We start from the raw sequence: 27,120 nt of genomic DNA on the forward strand, positions 1-27,120 counted from the left end.
CTGGTTTGGTAGAAAATGAAAACTTTTAGTTTGGGTTTCGCAGTTGAGATGTGTGTATATAAAGCATCTGTACAAAATGTACAGTTAGGATCTGAAAATGTTCAGATAGTTTTCATTCAGGTACACTTAAACAAAGAGCCTAAAGATAAAAGACCTCAGACCCAAGACCTAAAAAAAAATTCAGTAAAGAAACTAAACCCAAATCAAAAGAAAACAAACAAATAAATGCTGAAGAAGCTAGAGAAATAGCAAAAAACTAAGAGTGATGTAACGGAGCCTAAGAGGCAAGCAAAGATTGGTCAGTGGTCAGCTGCTAGAAGATCAAGGAGGGAAGTGCTGGGAGTTTGTGCTGGGACCTGGAAGACACAGAAGGCGAGGGAACAGAACACATGGCCTCTCTGAGAAAGCAGGATGCAGGAACTTTAGCAGAAAATAAAGTAAGAGTCAAGTAGTAGTCAGGAAAAGAAGGATTGGGAACACACTGGTTATTAAGTAGTGATGTAGGAGACCTTCACAGCCATGGACATCATCAATAAGGGTACTGCAGACAAAGAGCGAAGTTCTTGAAAAGCCCTCAATAATCTTTGTACAGGAAACCACAAATATTTGTCTCCTAGAAGACTGAAAAGCTGTGTCTTTGAGTTTGGCACTTACTGCACTTCGTTTCTTACACAACGAGCACAGGGGAAACTTCTAAGTAAGTGAGCTTAGGCTTGCTTCTCTTCCCGTCCTCTCACTTCCTCCGCTCCTCTTCCGTCTCACCTTTCTTCTCATTTCCGCTCTGGGATTGAACTCCAAGCAAGTACTCCACCCATGAAATACATTACTGGGCCTTTCTAATTCTGCCAGTTGTCAAGTTGTCTGGGCTGTCCTTGAACTTACTATGCACCACAAGCAAGCCTCCTGTTTGTAATCTTTCTGTCTCAAACTCCTGGCCCAGGCAATTGTTTATTTAGGAAAGGGCTGGAGGACCGGTTAGAGTTTACTGGACTGCAGATATGGTGGGACAATCATGAAGCCAGCAGTTGTGAAAGTGGCTTGAACTGAATCCGAGGTAAGTTCCTTAACAGGTCAATTAGGCAGCAATATTCTGAAGTCAGTCATGGGAACCAGGAGCCAGTTACTCAATAGTTTCAAAGTACCTTTACGAGTATTTTGATTAAATCTCAGTCTACTTTGACTATGCTTAGTGATTTGTGTTATCTTTATCAGACCTGACACATATTATAACTAAAGCTCAACAGGTGAGAAGTCTAAAACCGAAAGCCTGCGTTCAGTCTGTCTCACTGCCCTGATACCCTAACAAGTATGCTTTTCTATGTAGTAGAAATTAAAAGGTTGGCGTTCTGTCCAAACTCATATGTCAAAACCACAATGAGATTATCGAACTGTCATGAGGTAGGGACTTGGGAACTAGGCTGGGAGAGCTGAATCCTCATTAATAGACTAGTGCTTTTATAAAAAGTATTCTGCAGCTACTGAACCCCAATTTCTAATGCTCACAGGACTCAATAAACAAAGGGAATTTACAGGGTTAGGGTTTTCCTGAGACTTAAGGATTCAAAAAACTCCTCGGGAAGATAATGAAAGCAGCGATGTTTGGGAGGATAGACTCTCCAGAACTCGGAGCTGCCAACAAGTTATGCACAAAGGATGCAGCTTTCAGGAATTATCATCATACTAGTGTGGGACTTTGATGATGCAGGAGCTACTGATCAGCCATGTTCCTATGGTAACGCTTCACCCACACTCCTACAAGCAACCCAAATATGTCCCATCAGGCTAAAGATAGGTGGCACTGTTTTGTTTTTATTTTATTATTAGATATTTTCTTCATTTACATTTCAAATGCTATCCCCAAAGCCCCCTATACCCTCTCCCAGCCCTGCTCCCCAACCCACCCACTCCCACTTCTTGACCCTGGCATTCCCCTGTACTGGGGCATATGATCTTTGAAATACCAAGGGGCCTCTCTTCCCAATGATGGCTGACTAGGCCATCTTCTACTACATATGCAGCTAGAGACAAGAGCTCAGGGGGTACTGGTTAGTTTATATTGTTGTTCCTCCTATAGGGTTGCAGCCCCCTTTAGCTCCTTGGGTACTTTCTCTAGCTCCTTCATTAGGGGCCCTGTGTTCCATCCAATAGATGACTGTGAGCATCCACTTCTGTATTTGCCAGGCATTGGCATAGCCTCACAAGAGAGAGCTATGTCAGGGTGAAAAGTCAAGAACTACAACCTTCTTACTTTTCTTGAGGGCCTGAACCTTATTACACTGGAAAAGCTATACTGACCTGCTTTTGATTTTTTTTCTACTTTGAGAAAGGACACATAAAGAACATAAAAATCACTAAGGAAAAAGCTTTCAATGCTGTAGGTTAGATACAGTTTGCTCCCTAAAATTCCACGTGTTTAAAGTTCAGTCCTCAATATGTTAAAAAGAGGTGCATCTTTAAGATGTAGGGACTAATGGAGACTATTAGGTCACCATCAGAAGTGATTAACTAGTTGTGCAGAACAGGTTAGATTTTGTGGACAGTAGACTGTTATAACAGGGCCATACCGTGTTTGGTACATTCTCCAAATGACTATTTCCCGGTCTACTTCCCTTCCATGCTTGTTGTAAGTGAGGGGGCATTCACCAGATAGTACCATAATGTTTAGAATATTAACCATTAGAATGAAATGCCATGTAAGTCTCTTTGCATAGAAAATACTTAATAAAATGTTGAGCCAGTATCATGTAATAGTAACACCAAAACAGACTTCACACACTTACCAGACACTGAGTCAGGTGACACCTTGATCTTGGACTTCACAGCTTCAAGTACTGTAAACACAAATTTTTAATACATATAAATTACCAACTATATGGTGTTTTGTTATAGTAGCCAGATTAGACTAAGCCAAGAAGTAAGTAAAATCTTAAATATATATGCTTAGCCATGGATACAAAGCAGGACTTCTTCAGTAAGAAACAAAAGCAACCAGAAGTAAAACCATGAAAATTGACTTCATCGAAGTTGGAAGTTTTATTGTCAAAAGATAATGAACAAATACACATACATATCAGATGGTGAAAAGGTGTCTCCACACGTGTAATTTAAAGGCGTTTCATATCTAAAATAATTCACAAATACTCAAGGAAAAAGACTGACTCATTAGAAATACGATCCAAAGCCCTACACAGGCATTTAAAAAAGAAGCTGAGAAGCTAAAAGTCTTACAAACAACTGGAAAGGTGCCTCTGCTTCACTGGCCAAAGCTACCCCCAGCTCTGACGATCCCCGTGCTGCGCACGAGGACGGTAAAACACAGCTGCCAGGAAAAGTGATACTACAGGTGTCAGAATATGCTTAAATCTATCTGTTTCTATACATAGTGATGTCCTGAACAGCATTATTTATAATGCTCAAAACTGGAAACATTGAAATTTTCTACCAATAACAACACAGAATATAAATATATAGACCACTGGCGTATAATAAACATAAAGATAACCTAGTTCTCCATCCTTACAAATACATCTCCTCTTCACATCTTTCATTACCTCGCCTTTCAGTGAACATGCCATGTGATGTCAGGGCTTCTCTTTCTCTCTATGCCTCCATGTAGTCTTTCTATCCCAGATGAATCTGTTACCCGCTGTCTCTGGAGCCTTGTTTCCTGCCACACTTCCAGTCCTCCTCAACCTGGGCCCACAGCATTTTACATGTGAATAAATGTGCCTATCTACAAATGTTAATATAAATGTAAGTTCCTCTGCACCTCTGGTTGCATTCTTCTTACAAACTGTCATACCCTGCCAGAAATGTCACCTGACATCACTGTCCTTATACCAACCATTCTAATTGGATAAAGGATAAGAAAAAAAATAATGGTAACAATTTACTAGGCATCAACTATAGGTCAGTCATTACTTCATTTATCATAATACTTAAACCAGCTGCTACTCTTTGTCCTTACAAATGAAACAAGTGAACCTTACGAAAAGGTAATTCACAAAGCCAAAAAGTGGCAAGCCAAGGTTTAATCTTCCAGTCTTCAACTGCAAAGTCCTTGCCTCTAATCATTTCATTATTCTGCATAAACTTTTGTGCACGCATATTAGGTTCTAAGTATTCTGTCATGGCCTGCTCCTAGCATGGCCTCCTTCTTGTCCTCTGTAAAGCCACGGCACTTATGACCACGCCAGCTTTCCTTCCTTTCTTCCTAACAGAAGGCCCATTTTATTAAGGGCCATAATATGGTCTGTTAAAACCCACACTTCCTGTCCTTCCTTGAAGCCAAGACTACCACTCACACAATTCTGGAAAGATTAAGTGAAAATCTCTAGGTGGGGCTTCTGGGAAAAGCATTCACTCTCTTGGCCTGCAACCCTGGCTTACCTCACTCCCCTGGTCTAGTCTGAAGAGCTGTTCTGTCTAGAGAGAACATTCCTCATGAAGCTGTGAGGTACACAGGTGAGAATAACAGTCTCACACTTCCCCAGGCAGATCTCATCAGGATAACCCCCACCCCCCCACCTATCTGAGCATGATGAGTTTCCTATCTGTGTTTCCTATCTGTGCGTGATGTGTTTCCCATGCTTTCCCATCACAGTTAAACATTCCTACCTACCTACGTGTGTGTGTGTGTGTGTGTGTGTGTAACACAACACTGAGAACTAAATCAACCCAACAATTTCCTCATATGCACCATCTTGGCTCACATTTGTAGGGACTGAGATAATGATGCAAATATTCATTTAAAGATAAGCATGCCTAGTATATCCTTAACCACAAAAGTCATCAGTTGTACAGATTCTGCTGCTGATTTTAGCAATTGTTTGAAGGGATTGACCTGAAAAATGTACAAAAAGAAAAAGCAGTAGACTATGGTACAGATTGTCTATTATTCAAATTACTTAGTGTTCTATCTCTGTATTAGGTCAAACAGTCAAAAACCTCCAACAAATGTACTCTGCAAGGTTGACTTATGCAATTATAGTAAATGTCATTCTCTTGGCTCTGCCTTAGAGTCAGTACATAGGTACCTGAGTGTCTGTGGGCCTGGTTATGGTGTGCAGCAGCTGCTCTTCTACACGAAGGTTCTAATGGCATGGATCTGCCTTGCTCAGGGCAGAGCAAAAGTTGTTCAGGATTGTTCTATTCCTGGCAAATGAATGTCTTTATAAGCACTGGGGTGAGTGAGTGAGTATGTGAGTGAGTAGGTGGGTGGGTAAGTGACTGAGTGGGTGAGTGAGTGAGCGTTCCTCTTGGCTTGCCTCTTACTCACTGCAGTCTTTGTTCATGGCTTGCTAGATGTGATGGCTCATGCCAGGAATACTAGCACTTAGACCAAGGGCAAAGAGGCTCGGCTGCATCCGCAACACCAGGCCAACATCGTTAGACACTGTTTAAGCAAAGCTTGTCTTCCTTCGGTGAAGAGCTTTTGATTTTTTAGAGCCTCTCTTTTAATACAATAGTTAATTAATTTTATTTAACACACCCAATTTATTTAACACCTTTGGTGAGCACTGTCTAAATTATATTTTAGGAAAAGATGGAGTTTTGGAGGGATTTTTTGTTGTTGTTGTTCATTTAGTTCTTTGTTTTGGTTTTTCAAGATAGGCTTTCTCTGAGTGTGGCCTTCCCTGTTCTGGAACTCACTCTGTAGACCAGGCTGACCTCAAACTCAAGTGGTTTATGGAAAAAGTTCCTTCATGAGAAGAAATAATGTTTTTTTTTCCCCACAAAACCAATAAAGCCCACATATGTCACTAGCCATAACTGTTCTCATGGCAATGATACTGTTTGTCCCAATTATGGCAACCAAAGTAAAGATTCCACTGGTTTTAAACACCTCGAAATGCTATCACTCCAGGTCCCAGGAAGGCAAATCCTTAGGTCCCTTGATCTGAGCTACTTTTCAGTACTGGACTTAAAATGAACAAGTTTAGGTGCTCTAAAAAACAGAAGCAAACCCCTGCATATCCTTAAAGAGGGCACCTCCTGGAGTTCTCAAGCATGTGCTCTCGACTGTCTCACAACCCCATTCCATCATCATCGAGCCACAGAGCTGATGTGGACAGAGGGAAGCCATGCCACAGCGTGCTCCTGTCGCTTACTGTGCCTCTGATCCAGAATCTCACCTGCTCTGTTGGGATTCATCATAGCAACAGCCTCAGCTATGACTGAGTAAAACTTCAGAACTGGGGAAGGAATTGATTCAACGGAAAATAGCTGTTTGCATAGTGTCTGAAAACAAACTCAATGTATATCTTTTAGCACATAAAGGAATTTGTATAAGCACCATCAGTGACTAAGATGACAAAGAAATAAACTTTAGGATAACGTTTGAAACAGCAGAATGCTGTCAAAGAATTCATGAAAGAATTCTTGAGGTTTTCTATTTTAAAGATGAATGTTCTGTTTTTATTGCTCTCTATAGATCAAAAACATGAGATCAAACTGTTTTAAGATCCAGGGTGAAACTTGTTGTCACTCACTCCATGAATTTATTTTTAAATAAAGAGAATTATCAGATTAACACATGGGCCAATGCAATGAATCAAGTAAGACAAGAAAACAGATGACTGAATTATGTAGATCAGGGACTTCTAAAGCATCTTTGGGTTGGAAGACAACACACAGCACACCTGTATACCTGTACTTTGCCAAGTAGACTTGAACCAAAGGATTCACCACTAAGATATAGCCCTCAGCCCACACTGCTTCACTTTAAATAGGAAGTACAGTGTTACAAATGTTAAAAGCAAAGACTTTACTGTCAGCACCAAGGGCATCTCTCTTGCTTCCCTTTTCCATGGCCCTGGGACTCTTAATCATGAAACTAAGACTAAACTCTCAGGGAAGAATTACGGATGTGGAGAACAGGAGTAATCAGGACTTTGCCAGAGGAAAATCTAGATGAAGCAAAAAGAGCACACATTCACCCCAGCAATTATCCAACATGTCAGAAGAACAATATACTACTTAGAGCACAGTGTTATATGTAAATACAATATGCTACTTAGAGCTCAGTGTTATATGTAAATACAAAATCCTGAAAGAACAGGTCTCTGAGTCGAGTTTAAAGGACACTAACCACATGGGCTGGCTGTAGAACTAAGTGAAGCAGCTCCTGTGGAAAGGCTGCTCTTTGAAACTGCTGAAGCCACAGAAGGAGCAGAAGATGATGTTGGTGTAGCGGAGGAGGCTGGTGAGGATGGCAACAATTCTCCAGACTCCATATCTATGACAGAAGAAAAAGACTGTATTAGGCAGAATTACTCAACATAATTAGACAGGTTTATACATTTTACCTATTTACGTATTTTGAAAAAGTCTAGTTTCAATTTAGAAATAAAAGGTGAAACATGAACAAAATACTCCTACAGCTTGAAATACTCCTGCCCAAACTCCAGCTCAGGCTTAAGTCCTCAGTGTGAGAGGAGGAGGTGGGGCCTAGAAGACTCAAAGTCTTTGATGCCTTTCTTATAGAACAGGGCAGGAACGAGAAAATAATCTTATTCTTATAAAAATACATCCCCCCCACTTTTTTGGTGTAGCAGGTAGCCATCCAGGGAGGTCACCTCGCATGGTTAGCTACTCAGACTTCCTACTTCTTAAGCTTCCGAACTCTCTTTGTAAATCATTCAGTCCCAGATGTGGTAGCGATAGAACACAAACTAAGATGAACACTTATGAGCCAGGTTTAATTTTGTTTTGGAAACAGGGCTGTGCTCAAGCTGGTTTTAAACCCCCTCCCCATCCCAGGCTCATTGCTGGGAGTACAGGCATGTGTCCCAGAAACTCAGCTTGGAACAAATTGAATTCTAGGTGCACCATATCCTTTAATCAATTGCAGATTTGTGCATCTCACAAAATGGCCTAAATTCATGCAAGTGTGTGAGGTCATCAACTTGGGAAAAATTAATACTCTCACTCTTCTCAAGGTTTGTTTTTTTTTTTAAAGATTTTTTATTTATTTATTTGTTTATTAAGTGTATATGAATACACCATTGCTGTCTTCAGACACACTAGAAGAGGGCATCGGATCCCATTACAGATGGTTGTGAGCCACCATGTGGTTGCTGGGAATTGAACTCAGGACCTTGGGAAGAGCAGTCAGTGCTCTGAACTGCTGAGCCATCTCTCCAGCCCCTCTTCTCAAAGTTCCTAAGCCTGATTCTGTATTACTGTGAAGTAGTTGTTAGCAACTTGTGACCCCCTTTTCGTGTGTCTGTGGGACTGTATATCAGATATCCTATAGATCAGATATTTACATTATAACTCATAACAGTAGCAAAATTACAGTAATAAAGTAGCAGTGAAATATCCTTATGGTCGGGGGTGGTGGTGGGATCACCCACCATAGCATGATGAACTGTATTAAAGGTCACACGGTTAGAAACGCTGAGAACCACCATGGTAAGGGAAGGAGGCAGAACAGGCTGAGTGTGAGTGTTTACGCTTTTAAACTCAAATACTTGGGGGACTGAGATGGGGGCTCACTAGTTAAAGGCAAACTTGAGCCACACTGGGAAATCCCCTATAATGAGGAAGGAGGAAGGACAGAAGGGGAAGAAAATAGGAGGGAGGCTGAGAGGGCAAGGAAAGAAAGAAGACATCGATATAAACAAACGGTTTCTTCATCTTCTCACTCTGGACAGAAGCATCTTATGTCAGGAAGTGGGGGGGGGGAGAAGGAAGGAAGGAAGGAAGGAAGGAAGGAAGGAAGGAAGGAAGGAGAGAGAGAGAGAGAGAGAGAGAGAGAGAGAGAGAGAGAGAGAGAGAGACCCCTCTTTAGAGTTTTATTAGAGCCAAGTTTCCACTATGGTTTCAATAGCCTTAGTATGAACTGTTTATAGTGACCGAATCACTTCTTAGCATTCTTATTAATGCAATTCACTGCTGTAGGTTAAATCTAACATAGATTACAATTTCACTGAAATGGTGATATTCAAGCATGAGAACCTAACAGACAACGGTCACTTTAATGATATTCTAACTAAGCACAGAAATCACAAAGTTTATGAATTAAGCAAAAAGAAGAAAAGATAGTGCTATTAGTGAATTTATGATTCATCATATGTATGTTCTCACCAATAATAATCTTGTTACAAAAAAGGATCTGTATTATATGCTATTGGCAATTCATACAGAATAAATTTTCTTGAAAAAGTTGTTCAATTACATCTTGAAATTTAGAGTACTTAAATACAAGGTTAATGTTGAAGTATCAAGGGAATTCAAGGACACACATTTTTTTCTTGATAGAAGGGATCACACAAGAGAAGGTAGCCCTCTCCAGCATTTTGAGTGAGACCACTTCAAAACGCCTCCTGTACAATTCAATAGCTACTCTGAAAACCCGAGTACTGCCGCCAATCACCTCCTTAGATGCACGTATGGTATGTAGTTCATGTTATTATAGAGTCTTTGTCTTTAACAGGATTTGTCTAAGAAAAAGACAGAGGTGCTACTGATGGTTAAACCGACCAATGTTTAAGGGCTGGTTTGGGTCAGATACAGAAAAATTGCCCTTTAAGGCGTATGGCCAAGACCTATGGCTAACACCTTCTTCAGAAATTATTTTTCATCATTCTAATTTTTAAAAATAATTTACTTTTATTTTAAATTTTGCCTCCAATGTGTGTCTATATGAGGGTGTCAGATCTTAAAGTTACAAATAGTTTTGTGCTGTCATGTGGGTGTTCAGAATTAAACCTTGGTCCTTCTGGAAGAGCAGTCAGTGCTCTAAGTGCTGAACCATCTCTCCAGACCATCAATTCTCATTAAAAGAAAGAGAGGGGGGAGAGAAGGGGAGAGGGAGGGAGAGAAAGAAAGAGAGAGAGAAAGAGAGAGGGGGGAGAGAAACACACACACACAGAGAGAGAGAGAGAGAGAGAGAGAGAGAGAGAGAGAGAGAGAGAGAAAGGAAAAGAAGATGAAAACATGAGTTCTTTTCCCAGAAAAACTTTTTTAGTAATAAAACAGATTATTGTGGACCAATTTTAAAACAATTGCTTTCTATGTGCAAAAGTTTGCCTTGGATTTCATTGGCTGTGAAACTGAAAATATCACATAGTCTCGGAATTAGTTTTATGAAATAACATAAAGATGCTAAGATCAAAGAAGTGAATGGAAATGGGTGATGATGGTCTAACACTCCATCACTCTTAGCAGGGACCTAGGTTTCTGGCTTTTGTTTTGTTTGTTTTAGTTTTTACATAAGGTCTCACAGCAGAGATGGGCTGACCTTGAACTCCTGGCAATCTTCTCTCCTCAGCCTTCTAAGAGCTGAGACTTTGAGTGTGAACCACCTCATCCAGACTAGCTTGTCTTAATAAGCAAAAATGTTTCTATAGTGACCACTGAATATAGGTGGTGGTAAAAAGAAACCAAAGGGATACTTAAGAGTGTACATTAGTATTAACAGGCTCCACACATATCCACATCGTGTTTTTCCATTGCTTAGCCAGACAAATGCTGGCTGTGGAACCATGGGGTAGCGAACAAGCTTTTTTCCACGGGTGCTCTAACTACAGAGGAGCCTGCTGTACTTTTCTGTTATCCCTTCACTTTTCCTTCCAAGTAAACAGCTCATAGCTATCTTTGTATATGGACTTTTATTGTAAAACTTTTTAAATAAGTTATAATACAAACATAGATGATAAAACAGTCTGCTGTTGTAAGTACTCGATGAAAATACAGTAATTACAAATCAGTAAAATTAACTCATCAAGTAATTGAAGAAAAACTTGTTACAACAAAAACATTTAGATGTGTAGGAATGACCTACTTTCAGATTCTACCAGGGGCAAAGCGCCCGCCCATCTGACTGCTCCTGTGGCTGCCCGCTTACATTCTGACCCTGCTTTAAGAACATCCTTTTCGTTGGGATTCAATCCATCACCAACATTTCTTTCTGCCTATATAATCACAAGGTTAAGATGAGTGAACGCACTATGAGAACACCATTTCCCTCCCTAGCATTTTCCTGGGCTAAACTATAAAATACATATACGTGTGTCTTTTGAGGTTATCAATAAGATTATATAGTTCTAGCCAGGTAGTGGTAGCATATGACTTTAAGCCCAGCACTCAGAGACAGAGGCAGACAGATCTCTGTGAGTTCAAGGTCACCCTGCTCTACAGAGCGAGTTCTAGAACAGCCAAGGCTCTACAGAAAAAACGTGTTCCGAAAAACAAAACAGAAAAAAAAAAATTATCTAGTTTCTAAGGTATGACTTAAGACCTCTTTATTTAGAGAGTTAACCAGCTGCCAGGTTCAGGGGTGTGTCTTATAGTCTCACCTACCAAGAAGGCTGTGCCCAGAAGGTGAAGACCCATACATTCAAGTCCAGTCTAGACTACATTCCCAGATGGAGGGATAGACAGAGGGAGGGAAGGGTAGACGGAGGGAGGAAGGAATAGATGGAAGGGAGGGAGGGGAGGAGGGAGGGAGGGGATAAATTAGGGTAAAATTACTACAACTAGAAAGTTAATATTATAGTATAAAATTGGGGGCTGAAGAGATGACTTTGTAGTTAAGTGCACTTTCCACTCTTCTGGGGGGACCTGAGCCTGACTACCGGCACCCGCATCAGGTGGGTTTTCTTCAAAGATGTAACTCTAAACAACCTACAATAATACAATGATTCAAGCTCATTTTACAAGCCTAAGCCAATGCAGTAAACGGAAAAATTATACTTGATCTATTTGGTCAAAGTACCTCTCAGAATTTAATATTATACAACTTTTCCTAATTGTGGAAAACTTAAATAAGAGGCATGCTGTTGTCATTTGTCACAGTGCTCACGCTAGAAAAGATAAACTCACTTCTGTGTTCTAAAATGATCTTTATTTGTAACAATCCTGAGGACTTACTATAATCAGGATTGTGGGAAAAAAAAAACAAAAAGGCCACAAAAATCTTCTTCCCACATGACTTTATATACAAAAAAGAAATCAATGATCAGATACTGTTGCTCATACTCATGCATATCAAATGTTCTTTTGTGTAACCACAGGATTTCGTAATACTGACACCTGGTAGGCACAACCTGATCAGGTGCAATAGGGAAGGGAGACATATTGATTAAAAAGAATAAACATATCAGCGAGCTTCATTGTTTCATATGCACCAATATTGTACTATTAAAAATGTACCAGTTTAGGCTGTGCCTAAAGTGGTGGCGCTTGCCTTTAATCCCAGCACTTGGGAGGCAGAGGCAGGTGGGTTTCTGAGTTTGAGGCCAGCCTGGTCTACAGAGTGAGTACCAGGACGGTCAGAGATATACAGAGAAACCCTGACTCGAAAAACCAGAAGAAAAAAAAAAAAAAAGAAAAGAAAAGAAAAGAAAGAAAAAAGAATGTACCAGTTTTTTTTTTTTTCTTTAAAGTACCGGTTTGATCTGGAGTATTACTCAGAGGTGGAGTGCTCCCCTACCTCTGGGAGGTCCTGGGGTTCATCTCCTCACTGGGTGTATGAGTAGCTAACAAGTTATTGCAAAAATACCTACAAACTTAGGGTTGGAAGCAAATAATGGCAATGGGTCCCCGGCTCCTGTGGGCAGTGCCAGTTAAACATCCATCTGGAAAGGAATAGGCTTTGCTTGTGCTCTTCGGAAAGTATTACTAACCGGGAAAACTCTGCTAACACTCCAAAAGTTCTCTGTGGGAAGCCAAAGTACCAAAACCAGATTCAGTGACTCCTTCCATCTTCTGGGGTTCTTATTTGTTTGCTTGTTTCATTTTCAAGACACAGTTTCTCTGTGTAGGCCTACTCTCTCTGTAGACCAGGCTGGCCTTACATTTAGAGATCTACTGGCCTGGCCCCGCCCCAGTCCCGCCCCTGCCCCACCCCGTCCCGCCTCTAGTGTACCAAGATTAAAGGTATGCACCACCACCACCACTTGGCTCCTTCCTTTTTAAATATAATGCCAGTTAGGAAGAGGCTCAAGAGACAGTCACTGCCTGTCTTACCTTAGTGGATCCACTAGCCACAGAGTGGGGTAAGTTCATTACTTTCTAGAAGTTGTAAAAATGCTTCCATTCAAGTATTCTACAGCCAACAAGGTGGCTCAGCAGGTAAAGGCATTTGTTACACAATCCCTGGAACTCACACAAGGAGGAAGAGAAATGACTCCAGAACACTGTCCTTTGACCTCCACATCTGTGCTGTGGTGCATACACACACAACAGTAATAAAAATTTAAAATCGTTTAGTTGATCAAAAAGTTGAATATATAAAGCTCCAAGATATCAGGTAGCAGACAGAAATAATGGTCAAACAGCAAACAAGAATGTCTCTGCTGAGAGACTGGGGGAGAGTGCAGCACCAAGAACTCACCAGACAGGGACACCATTATCATGTGGGTATAACATATACCGGGCAAATAATTTTATTAAGAAACATTTATCAGCTGGGGAGGTGGTGCACGCCTTTAATCCCAGCACTGGGGAAGCATAGTCAGGAGGATCTGAGTTTGAGGCCACCCGGGTCTACAGAGTGAGTTCGTGGGACAGCAAAAAACAAAAACAAAAACAAAAAACAACAACCAAAAATCAAACCAAAACCAAAGAAACAAAGAAAGAAAGGAAGAGAGAGAGAGGAAGAGGGGAAGGGAGGGAGGGAGAAAGTCTTAGTATATTTCAAAATGTTATTTCAAGCAACTAGACAGTCTGCTATGATTTCAAATGAAAATATAAAAATCTATTTCCTTGTCAATTCACACTGAGCTACAACCATGAGCAGCTAGCTGCCTGTGTACATCCTGAAAAGTCGGATGATGAAGGCTCTGTGCTCAGTCTGATCTACTACTCAGTGTTGGATTCCCAAAAGACTGCTTCTGTGCCTGAACTGAAGTTAACTGCAAGTTCCAGTAAGTTTTCCACACTTGGTAGTTAAAGGATGACCCTCTCCTAACCAATAAAACTCCCAAGCCCCCAGTGTGGCTCCTATGTGCTATGCCAGCAATCCAGGGGCTCAGGAAGACTGTCCCAGATCTGAGGCTAGCTCGAGCTGCAGAGAGAATTCCAGGTCAGCTTGGACTTTAGAGTAAGACGTGTGTGTGTGTGTGTGTGTGTGTGTGTGTTCACACACATGTGTATGTTATATGCATGTATTGGATATGTGTCTTCACAAGTGTACTTGAGCACAAGGGCACCTCGGATGTCAAATGTTACCTTAGTAACCTCATCTGAGATAGGGTCCCTCACTGAACCTGGAGCACTCTGGAGTAACAGACTCATGCTGCTAGGACCAGCATTTAAGTGGACACTGGCGTCCAAGCTCAGGCCCTCACATGGGCATGATAGACACACTGCCAAGGGAGCTTTCTCCATAGCCCAAATGCACACCATGCTAAATTACAGGTTTCTGATAAATCTTTTAAAAATTTACTCAAGAGACCTCAAGAGACCTGAAAATGAGAAAATAATCCAAAAGCAAATCACTGGCTTTTATATTTATTACTCAGTAAATAATCTATTCAGAGAATATCTTTTTCTATCCAAAAGATTAAGCACTCCTTTGAAAGAAAATATTGGTAGGGAAGAGGTTATCCTAGACAAATAGATATATGAGAATAATAACAAAGGATTAGAACATGTCTGCAGATCAACTAAACCACAGGTCTAATCAATCTATGGGTTTAAGCTCAGAGATTTCTAACAAAGATACAAAAATTTGAAAGATAAAGACAGAGAATGTCTGATTAACTAACCCAAACACGAGACACTCCAAAGAACAAACAAAAGACCAAAGCTTTGTTCAACTAAGAAAGACAATTAAAATTTTAGGAGAAATCGTGATGGCTGTTCCAGAAAACAGCAGCAAGCTATGTCTGCAACAAACAAGCCATGTGTCTAAGAGAAGCTGTTTAACCCCATATAAAATATGGACGCAGTTTAAGAGATGAACTAAAATAAATATTCCATTCCTCTCAGGGAAAACAGGTAGGAATTGGAAAAAAATACGTCCTTTCTAAATAACAAATGGTTAAAAACAATGAAGAGCATATTTAAAATTTTTACTTTGTTCTGGTCACCCTCATATCAGGTTTGTCTTTAGACTCTTACAAGTCCCTGCTCAAGTCCTCACGGGCATTTATACTAGAAATGCACTTACAGAAGTGCAGTGGTGGCGCACACCTGTCATCCCAGCACTTGGGAGGCAGAGACAGGCAGATATCTGAGTTCGAGGTCAGCCTGGTCTACAGAGTGAGTTCCAGGACAGCCAGGGCTACACAGAGAAACCCTGTCTCGAAAAACAACAACAACAACAACAACAAAAAAAAAAAAAAAGAAAAAAAAAAAGAAAAGAAAAGAAAGAAAGAAATGGATATAAATGAGATTCATTAGCATGTTACAACTGCAAAAGAGTAAACACTATGTCCATCAATACCAACTATTCAAGTTTGAATTAAGTGCACCTTTTTTTAAAGGAAGAGGTAGATCTGTGTTAGCTAACCTGTTAAGTGAAAAGGACAGGGTTAGTCAGCACGATCTCCTCTGTGCTCAGGATAAGGGGATGGAGGTAACGTCTAATGCGTGCATGTTGGCAGAATGTATCTAGAAAAAAACTGAGAAAATGCCCACTAGAGACTTGTCCAGGCTGAGGGAAATAGCTTTCACTGTACATATTTTTATGCCATTTTACCATGTTCTTGCATTGATGACAGTTAAATCAGTGAAAGGAGAGAATGGTTTGTTGTTGCTGGAAATTACCCTTCCAAATATTCTGTGGGAGACACAGTCTAGTACACTGGGGGAATCACAGTAATTAGTGAAATGAAAATTAGCAAAATCTGATCAAACGAACCTGTGGCTCTGCCAGAGAGAGTCCACAAGTCAACCAGGAGGAAAAAGACCCGTTGGTACAAGATGGCACAAATCTGAATAGAGGGGGTGGGGTGCGGCAGCGGTAGGGGGCATGAGTACCAATCAGTTTATGTAATGACTCTTCAATCATGAAGCTGACCCCACACAGGAGCCAGGACTTGATGCTCCGTGTAGAGGGATGACATAAACATGTCCATCCTCTGACCTATCAGATCTATTTTATTCCTATTATGAATTTGAAATTTATCCACTTTTCTCCATCACCATAGCTACCACACTGCTCTGCCATGTCACTAAGAATGAAGATCTAGCAAGCTCTCTTTTACTAATGGTGGCTGCTTCCTCATAGCCACAAAGTAGCTGTGACAGACTATGAGATCTATAAAATTTAGAAGCTTATCTGACCCTGATGAGACTCCTAGCTGTTTACAAGTGTACTTGCATCTTCCTTACTAAAAACCCATTCTTCCTACAGGAACCTTTGTTAAAAATATATACTCCAATTAAACAATGACACTTAGCACCTTAAATCCTATTAGTAACACTACAGTTACAATATATCACTAACATATGGTCCACGAAACCCTCCATTTGTAGCCACAGCACTATAGACAGACACACAGACAGGCCTGTGCACTACAGACAGACAGACAGACAGACAGACAGGGCTTATTATTGTTAACACAGCAGCTTTGGCAGCCACGCAAGCCTTGGGGTAGCACGTCAGAGAGCTGTAAACACACTGCCATGGTAAACACCATGGCCACTGTCTTCAGCCATCTTACCAAGAAGCTTTAAAAAGAACTCAGTGAAAATCTGTTTCACTTTCTTTTGCAGTTTGGAGCATATAACCCAGAGAGGGCCTGATGCACAGTAGGTCAGCACCCTACCTCAAACCCTCATTTCTAGTCCTAAAATGAAAACTGTGTGGGCCTACTGTTTACTCTTTAAATTTTCCAATTATACATCTTTTTATTAATTTGAAAAGAATTAAAATGAACTCACTGTTTTTTAGGTGAGAGTTTGTTGAAGTAAATAAAAAGAATAATTACATAAAGCTTAAGGCACAACAATTCAACAATGAAATAAGTTGGCATAAACAGAACTAAAAATATGACAAATATAAGACTAGAAAAATCCTCAAAGAGAAATTTTAAAAAATCACATATGTACATACATTTACAGTGATATGTGTGTGGTAGTAGGTGAATTTAAACATAATAGCATCACTGTGACAAATGACTGTCAGAGTCAACACTGGTTCAACCTTCCTACCAACACAATCACAACATTATTTGTTGAATGTTTTTGTACCAGGCACTATGATAAGTAACTTCATTATTTTAATCAAGGCAAATAAACTCCAGGTAAAATTGTTAATTTTTACAATAGGCATAGAAAGGCTAAGTAGCTTGCCATACACAGAAAGTCTTGAGTATTTGTCTATGATGGATGTAGCTCACACGTAACAGGCCATAGTATCTGAGATTATGTCTGGTTTGGGCTGCATAACAAAACTGCGTGTTACCAGCATAAAGGGAGGAGCAGCCATGTAGCTCAGTGCACAGAACTGCCTGCAGCATGCAATGCCTACGACGGTAGTGCCAGCAACTTTTTTCATAAGAAACCATTTGATTTCATCTGTAGTAGGACACAGCTAGAATGCCGCATTCATTCTAGACATGGTTTTGTTTGTTTGAAGATAAAAAAGGAAGCATAGCAGGAAATCAGCTCAATAAAAACAAAATAATTGGGGCGCGATGCAGTTCAATCATAGATCATAGGCTAGCAAATAAAGAACAAGCAAAGTCTAGAACATATAAACGTCTCTGATGCAGCCTTTTCTCCTAAATTACTTACAATGGTCCCTAAAACCTAAGCATTAAAAAATAGAAGCTGCTAACAGATCATGAAAATATTAGGAAAATTCCAGTGAGTAAAAAACCAATGATTTGATAAAAACTAAAATACTTATGTGTTAATAATCTTATTTTCTAATGATACAAAGTGAAACAGAAAAGGAACATAAATAGCATGTAGAATGATCGCCTTGAAAAAATAAATACATTTATTGATGTGATGTTATATAAAAATATTTACAGTCAGGCACTGGTGGCTCACGCCTTTAGTCCCAGCAAGTGGGAGGCAGAGGCAGGCAGATCTCAGAGTTTGAGGCCAACCTGGTCTCAGAGTTAGTTCCAGGACAGCCAGGGCTACATCGAGAAACCCTGTGTTGAAAAATCATATATATATATATATATATATATATATATATATATATATATATATACACACACATACATACATATATATATATGTGTGTGTGTGTGTATGTATATATATATCAATATATCAAATTACATATATATAAAAATCATATATATATAAATTATATATATGTATGTGTGTGTGAGTGTGTGTGATAATGTATTAAGAAAACAAGAACTGACTGAAAATACTTAAGTTGAGGAGAGTTCTCCAAAATGGTCACAGTGGCTTCTCTGAGCAATGAGACTTGCTGCCATTTCTTCGTATATTCTTACACTTTAGGTCTATTCCAATTTTATATTAAAAATATTGCTTGTGTATTACAGGTGATAACTTTCTATATCTTAAGGGAGAAATGTAATATTTTTGTTTGATTGTTTTTTAATGTAGCACAGGAAAATGTGATGATGACCAGATAAAATGTGTTCTTACAGGGACTTTAACAGGACAGCTCAACCACATGTCCAACAGTAACTCCTGGTTGGCTAGTGGTTAGCATTCGGTGGGGGCAGTCGCTCAGAATAGTGCAAAAGTACAGAAATGATCATCAGCTCTAGAGCTTTCTTCTCAATCCCTGTTAACAAAGAGAATCACAAAATGACAAGGACATTTAGCAATTTTCCACTAAAGGACCAGATGTATTTTGAAAGGCAGCTCATTCATGTTGTTGGCCAGCACTGTCATTGTTTAATAATCAATAGCATAGTGCCAAGACAATTTCCTTCCAGCTTTTGTCTAAACTTTCCTATAGTAATGAATGGACATCTTAGCCTACCACAGCATCTGTTTGTTTGTTTGTTTTTCTGGGCAGGGTTTCTCTGTATAACCCTGGCTATCCTAGAATCCCAGTGCCTGTGCTGGGATTAAAGGCTCAGACCACCACCGCACAGTCCTACCATACATTCGTAATTCTTGATTCTCACAGAGAGAGAGAGAGAGAGAGAGAGAGAGAGAGAGAGAGAGAGAGAGAGAGAGAGAGAGAGAGAGAGAGAGAGACTGAGTTATTCAATAGCATTAAGAAACTTAAAGAGACATCATTAGATTACCCAATCTAAAAAAATGAGAATACACATTTATCAGCAAAGACTTAAGGGCATAATGGTGAATAGCAGGTTCCAACATTCTCAGTCGTCGTCTTGGATGGAGAAGATGGAGGACACAGAGCTGATATCTTAAGGTATATGACTGGATAGTTTACATTTTTGGTTAAACACATTAACCTGATAATACAAGAAACTGAGAAAACTTCAGACTGAATAAGTTCAAAGAAAAGCTGAACTCTAGACAGAAATAAGGAATTTTCAATTCAATGTACACCTTTCACCAAGTGGATCCGAGCTTCACCATTCAGGAGGAGGTACTGCTTTGGGGAGAGAACCAGAGAAATAATCTGTTTTGTTCTGTTTTGTTTTGCTTTTTCCTAGACAGTAAGGGAAGTGCTTCAATTAAACTATTGTTTTCTCCTTGTTTTGCTTTTTAGGGAAGAGTACGATTCTTAACTTTTCCCGAAGTTTCATAAATACTAGGGATTAATATGGAGCAAAAACCCTTTTCTTAGTTCTTTTTGTGAACATTACACATTTACTTTAAAATGAAACCTGTTGGGTAATCAAATCTCTCCCTCGTCACACTTTCTGAGTTAAGCCTTAGGGTAAGCAGATTATTTCCCAGAAAAGTTTATACCACAGTAGTCGAGGAATAGCAGCAGAATCCATTCACAAACTAAAGTTTACTAATGTGGATGCGTCTAATCTAACTACAACCAAATCTTACCAAAACAAATCAAATTCTCTCCATCTACCACAGCCATCTGGTGCTGTCAGTATCATGTTACTCTTTCCACTTTTGTTTTCGCCTGACTGGTCATCTCAACGCCCCTCTTCTCCTCATCTTAGGTAAAGACTTGTGGTGGTGCAACCTTACCCTCCCCATAGTCACAAAGGAACCATAAACGCCTTGGGCTGGGGCTCTTGTGCTGACCTCGGCAAAACTGCCACACTGCTGGGCACTGAGCCCGGGGCCATGTGCACGCTGAACTCACTAAGTTATGCCCTCAGCCCCTCAAAACTGCATGCTCTCCAAGCATACTACAACCATAGCTGGAGTCAGCTACCAGCTCATTCACTCCATTCCCAAAACCCTACCTTAAGTTCTATTGCACTGGTCTGTGTTCCCTACCCCTGCCTCACAACCACATGTCAGATTTTTCCCTGTCCCTCAAAACTCAATGTTTATCTGACTACCCAAGAGGAAGGTCACTGTGCCCACATCCTCGGTACAGTGACAACAGAAAACAGGAAGAAGTCAGAGTTCCCCAACCGTCACTGCACTGGGCATGTTTTATCTGACTACCATCATGAACTTGGAGAAATATGTCTAACCATCTGGACCCTTACATGAGTAGGGCTGAGTCTGTAATGTGTCTTAGGTTTCTACTGGTATAGAACATCATGACTAAAGCTAACTCGGGGAGTAACAAATCTAGATCACAGTCTATCACTGAGGGAAGTCAGAGCAGGAACTCAAGGCAGGAACTGAAGCAGAGGCCATGGAAGACAGCTGACTTCTAGCTTTCACCCCCTGGCCTGCTCAGCCTGATTCTTAGACCACCCAAGACCACTTGACCAGGGATAGCACAGCCCCAAGTGGAATGGGTCCACACACATCAACCGTTATTCAAAGAAAACAAAACAAGAAACCAAGGAGCAGAACTCGCACAATCTTGCCCACAAGGCACTCTAGTAGGCGACTTTTCTCAACTGAAGGCCAATCTGTCGGAGGCAACTATCCTCCAACTGAGGGTCCCTCCCTGCAGATGTCTCTAGTTTATGTCAAGGTGACACGAAAAGTAGCCAGTACATGTCTTATATTCTTGGGAACATCTTAGATGTGTGCACTCTTATTTATGTATCTCTTAAACTAATATTGTGCTTGAGTAGAAAAGAGGAAGTGAGCTAGTTTCTGTTTCTTAACTACAAGCAGGCTGCTTCTAATTTCCCCTAGATTCCCTCCATACCATGAACCCTTCTCTCCTCTTTCTCTCTCTCTCTCTCTCTCTCTCTCTCTCTCTCTCTCTCTCTCTCTCTCAGATTTATTTATTATATTTATATGAGTACAATGTAGCTGTTTTCAGACACTCCAGAAGAGGGCATCAGATCCCATTACAGATGGTTGGGGGCTACCATGTGGTTGCTGGGAATTGAACTCAGGACCTCTGGAAGAGCAGTCAGTGCTCTTAACTGCTGAGCCATTTCTCCAGCCCCTCTTTTCTCTCTTAAGTGACTCTAGCCAAGGTAATTATAGCAAAAAAAAAAAAAAAAAAAAAAACTGTAACATCTTCTGATGTTGTTATTATCAGGATGTAAAAACCTGACAGGGGAACTGGTATTCTCTCAAGTCTATGTTAGAATGACCACTCATTGTACAAGGAAAATGAGTAAATAAAAGTAACTATATCATTTTTAATAACACTACACCAACACTTTCAGTTCAAACTCATAATACAAACTTCTATTTTTATCAATTTTTATTTCTATAGTCCTTATTTTTAATTTGCCAAAAATCTCACTTCACACACACACACACACACACACACACACACACACACACACACACACCAGTCCTTGATACTTTTAGAAGTCAGTCCATTACCACCTGTTAATGTTATAATCAGCAACCAACAGAGTAGCGCGTGGTGGCACACACCTTTAATCCCAGCACTCGGGAGGCAGAGGCAGGCGGATTTCTGAGTTTGAGGCCAGCCTGGTCTACAAAGTGAGTTCCAGGACAGCCAGGGCTACACAGAGAAACCCTGTCTCACAAAACAAAACAACGACAACAACAAAAAGCAACCAACAGCTTCAGAATAAGTATAGCTACATTAACACAGTAAATACAGTGCTTCTGACCCTCAGAACATATATGTAAGTACACTGTTGCTCCCTTCAGACACACCAGAAGAGGGCATTGCATCCCATTACAGATGGTTGTGAGCCACCATGTGGTTGCTGGGAATTGAACTCAGGACCTCTGGAAGATCATTCAGTGCTCTTAGCCGCTGAGCCATCTCTCCAGCCCAGAATATATTCTTTTAGGATGTAAAAAAATATATACTATAACATCCAGAAATTATTTGAAATAATTCTCTCTGTGACTATATCTTCAACTCTATTTAAAAACATGCCCTTTGTTACAATTAACTGCAATATTTAAGGATGGAACTCAACAGGACAGCAAATATTTTTAATAACACATATCAGTGTGCCCCAAATAACATGTAATGGTGGAGGTGTGCCTCGGCTGGTAGAACCCTTACCTTGCACACACTACACTGAGTTCTGGATTTGATCTGATCAAGATATAAACCGGGTGTGGCGGCTGATAACCTCAGCACTTCTGAGACAGAGGCAGGAGGACCACAATTCCAGAGTCACTTTCAATATACAGCTCAAGGTCAGTCTAGGCCACACCACGCTCCGCCCTCTCAGGAAACCAAAGCCCATCAATGTGTACAGCTAGACATGGTTGCTCCTACATGAGCTCAACCCTTGAGAGGCTAAGGCTGAAAACTGCCATAAATTTGAGGCCTGCCTGGGCTACAGAGTGAGACCATGCCTCAAGCAACAAAACACATAAAAACAGAACAAAAAGTAATATATAAATATGCTTTATCCAGTAGGGCTTTTACTAATCACATGCATAAATTGAAACTGGAGATTAAAACTGAGTAATTTTTAAGCCACATCACTAATATTTCAAGTGTTTAATAACTGTAACAACATCCCTGTTGAAAATACTATTGAACAGCACCCTGACCTAAATGGCTGACATCGTGCATGAGAAAATCTGTTCCGCATTAGGAGGCTTAAGGTTGTCAGAGGGTGGACTGGCAGCTTTGGGGAAGGGACTGCCTTAGTCAAGTTTTCCTGGGAAATGATGCAAGAAATCACGTGAAGCAGCAGTTCCTCCATGACAGAACTGCAGGCCTGACCATGCTGCCTGCCTTCTGCGATGTGTGTATTTGACTATCATCAAGGAACTCCATTAAGTGAGATTTAGCTGACTTATAAAATGTCCATTTAAACTACCTACTCAAAAGTGAATGCTAAGTGATCCCAATTACGTATTTTATCATTTCTCACACATTTTCACCAGGTATCACCGACTTAGGGTCCACAAATAAACACATGCTGCTCTCCCTTCCCCAAATTCACAGTCTCACTGTATTTGGAGAGAATAAAGAGCAGGCAGAGAGTGACAAAGGGGAGGAGCAGCAGCAACTGGGAGCTGAGGACGCCGTTGTCTGCATAGTCCAACGTCTTCCAACATGAGACTTACGTCAGAATTCCAGAAGAACATCTTTTTAAAATAATTTCTTTCCTTTATTTCTTTCTTTTTTTTAAGATTATAGTATAACTACTTTTTTTCCCTCTTCTATTCCTTTCCATACCTCCCATGTATTACCACCTTCGATCTCTTTGAAATTCATGACTTTTTAATTGTTGTTACATATACATGTGTGTGTATTCCTAAATAGAAATAAAATCTGCTCAGTCCATATCTATATGTATGAAAATCTTTCCCACTGGTTAAAGCAAAAATGTAGAAAACACTGGCTACTAACTCAAACAATGGATACCAAGCTTAGAATTCTAGGCTTAGAAACATATCTATTGAATAGTCATAGGTATAATACTGGGTTAAAAATTGTGGGTCATAATTCCTTAAGAGATCATGAAATCAGCTGGGCGTGGTGGCGCACGCCTTTAATCCCAGCACTCGGGAGGCAGAGACAGGCAGATTTCTGAGTTTGAGGCCAGCCTGGTCTACAGAGTGAGCTCCAGGACAGCCAGGGATATACAGAGGAACCCTGTCTCAAACCCCCCCCCAAAAAACAAACAAAAAAACAAACAAACAAAAAAAAAGAGATCATGAAATCTACATAATAGGATCTCTTTTTAAAGCACCAAATATAATCTAATGTATTAGAAAATATTGATCTATCTGGTTCCCAATAATTTGTGATTTTTTTTTACAGGAAGGAAAATCTTTTAACTTTCATATAATCAAATAATGATAAAACTTCATAAAACCAGTTTATAACTTCCATCCACCTCTATTCAGAAAGTAGGGAAAAAAATCACACATTATACTGTTGAAAACAGGGACTGGCATATAACTCAGTTTAATGTGTAAAAGACCCTAGCTTTGATTCCCAAAAAGTCATTACAGCCCCTACCCTAATGAAAAAAAAAAAAAAAACTTAAGTAGGCACGACTCACAGAAATAATGGCTGTAGAAATTTACCACATTACTTGCCTCTGAAAGATATTATGACCTAATCAAGTTCTGTCTGATACCACAACCAAGGCTGTGAACCAGAGAACAAGTTAGACAAGAGTGCTATGCGGCACTGCTCTTCTGCTGTGATAGAAGACCTACCAAAAGCAACTTGGGGAGGAAAGGGCTCACTCTGATTTACAGGTTACAGTCCACCATCAGGGGAACCAAGGCAGGAACCTGGAAGCAGGATCCATGCAGAAAGCTTGCTTACTGGCTTACCGGGCTTCCTTCCCATCCAACTTTCTTGTATGTAAGGTGGTGCAGGCCTACCTGTCCAGGGATGGCACTGTCCAGAGTGGGCCGGGACCTCCCACATCAATTAGTAATCAAGAAAATGTCCTACACACAACTTCCCAGGGCAATTTCTTTTTTTTTTTTAAAGATTTATTTATTTATTATATGTAAGTACACTGTAGCTGTCTTCAGACACTCCAGAAGAGGGCGTCAGGTCTTGTTACGGGTGGTTGTGAGCCACCATGTGGTTGCTGGGATTTGAACTCTGGACCTTCGGAAGAGCAGTCGGGTGCTCTTACCCACTGAGCCATCTCACCAGCCCCCCCAGGGCAATTTCTTAACTGAGGCTCCCTCTCCCCAGATGTCTTTAGTTTTGTGTCAAGCTGACAGGAGTTCACCAGCACAGATGGGCTGGGACAGGGGCTAACCCCAGGTCCTTTTCCTCAGACCTATCCTTTTTCTATTCTCTGAGACTTTGGGTACATACTGTCTTTTTGCTTGTTTTCCCACGAGCTACTTTCCTTGCTACCTAAAGAGGCTTGCAGAGTATTTTATAACAAGTACCACGCCCCCCTTGCCTTCTTCTCACTGGTGTTCCGGGCTCATTTCCTATCTGAGATGCTTCCCTTCCACAGCCCAAACGCTGAGCGCCATCATACGGACCCACCAGCTGTTTTTTTTTTTTTTAATTTAGTCCTAGAATAATTTTGCTTGCTGCTTCTTAATAAGCTGAGCATATCCTGTGTCACTGCTGACATCACCTATGATGTCATAGGATGGCAGCCATCCATACTGCAGCCCGCACACTGCAGTACTCAGGGCCACCTCAACAGTTCCAGATGTTCTCAGGCTAACGGTCGGTCTGCAACTGCTAGGCAATGCTGACAATCTCATCAAAAGCAACGTACCCACTGTGTTTAGTACCCTCCTGCATTTTTGTCTCTTGGTGGCTCCTTAAGGGTCTGTCTGTCCCGGATGGCCAGTTTCACCCAAATCTTCAGACCTTTCCAGTCACTAGTGCCCTGGTGATGCTATCACCGACTTTCTTGTCAACAGACCCAGGAGCGGTCTTGGAAGCCATGGGATCTGTGGTGCACACGGCCCCTTCGGTGCACCTGAGGTCCACAGTGTGGCACGATGGAGGCAACTGGTATCAACTGGATGAACCAGGACGACTGAGGAAAGCTAGCTGCTCAGCAGCCTCCTCTGTGTTTTATCCCTATTGCTGTATCTGACTGATTCCAGGTCACAACTCCCCAGCTTCGGATTACAAAGAGCTTGGGCGGACCCAGGAAGCTGCTGATTACTCTGGCTTTTTACTGCCCTCGCTTTCCCAGATTCCCTGTGTTACACAGCATGCAGCAATGGCGGCTGAGCCTTAGTTTCTAAATCAATAAAATGGGGTTAATTATACTTGAAAGAGCTTCATAAGGGGGGGGGGGACTAGCATACTTCCAGCTAGATGTTTTAGTAGAAAACTGCTTTGATTTGACAAAGGACAGGTACAAGAACAGAAAAGCTCAATCTGTCAACATCATGTGTTCCTAAGTTAAATGTGAGCAAAGGTGAGTGAAATGTCCCGAGGATTTACAACAGCAAGCACCCTTCTTTCAGGTAAACACAAGCTGGCTATAGCTTACCCACACCCTGGCAATTTCACCCACCAAAGAGAATAATCATTGTGTGACCTTAGGCAAGAGCAAAGATTTTGTTCTTAAGTATCTGTGTTTTCCCCTTAGATGCTCATTTTTAATTTAATGACTTCATTGTTCAAAAATGAATTTTGTTTAGACTTCAGCTTTCCCTTCCCCCCCCTCAGTAATTTCCCTAAATTCCCAAGTTATTTCCTTTTTGACATTGACAATTTTCATTTTAATTATAAATTTTAATTAAAATATATTAACATATTCTTTCAAATATGTAATTTCTCTTGTTTTATGTTATTTTCTGAATTTCACACATTTGCCCAACTGATATCCCTGAGTCTTGTAAGACCATTAAGTTGTACTTGCAAGGATCAGGACACTGTGTAGCAAAGCTCTGACAGGGATTATAATGAGATCCTAGGAGGGCCTGGATTTCAATCGTGAACATCACAATCAAAATGGTGTACTTCCTATGCACATCCCAGATCTGTCTTAGCATGACATGCATTATATTTCTGGACCATTATTTGACAAAAAAAAAAAAAAAAAAACCACAGATATGAGCCAAAATATTCTGTATATTTCAGTAAAGTAAATCAACGTACTAAGCAAGAGTAAAATATTCTAAAAGTGCGTTGTGTAGTACTGGAGACAATTTTGCAAGTACCTTTAGAAATACTCTGCAGATAAGGTTACTGTAGTCTGGGACTGAACCAGACAGTAGATCTACTCCTCTACAACTGTCGCTTCTTTACATGTTGAGGTAAGGCCCCACTTCAATTCATCTCTGGGCTTC

The 27,120-nt window shown here is 40.6% G+C and overlaps 1 protein-coding gene across 19 annotated transcripts in view; it reads right to left on the reverse strand.

Annotated features, from left to right (window-relative positions):
* Baz2b (bromodomain adjacent to zinc finger domain 2B) overlaps positions 1-27,120 on the reverse strand; it is a 306,980-nt gene that overhangs the window by 98,370 nt on the left and 181,490 nt on the right. For all 19 annotated transcript variants that reach the window (XM_029536235.1, XM_029536246.1, XM_021191954.2 and 16 more), the window contains 2 exons: positions 7,091-7,237; positions 2,781-2,831 (listed from right to left, as the gene is read on the reverse strand). In XM_029536235.1, coding sequence (XP_029392095.1) covers positions 2,781-2,831; positions 7,091-7,235 — 196 coding nt within the window. In that variant the 5' untranslated portion in view covers positions 7,236-7,237. The remainder of the gene's footprint in view (positions 1-2,780; positions 2,832-7,090; positions 7,238-27,120) is intronic.

Source organism: Mus pahari, chromosome 3 (genome assembly GCF_900095145.1).
Source record: "Mus pahari chromosome 3, PAHARI_EIJ_v1.1, whole genome shotgun sequence".
NCBI classification, from domain to species: domain Eukaryota; kingdom Metazoa; phylum Chordata; class Mammalia; order Rodentia; family Muridae; genus Mus; species Mus pahari.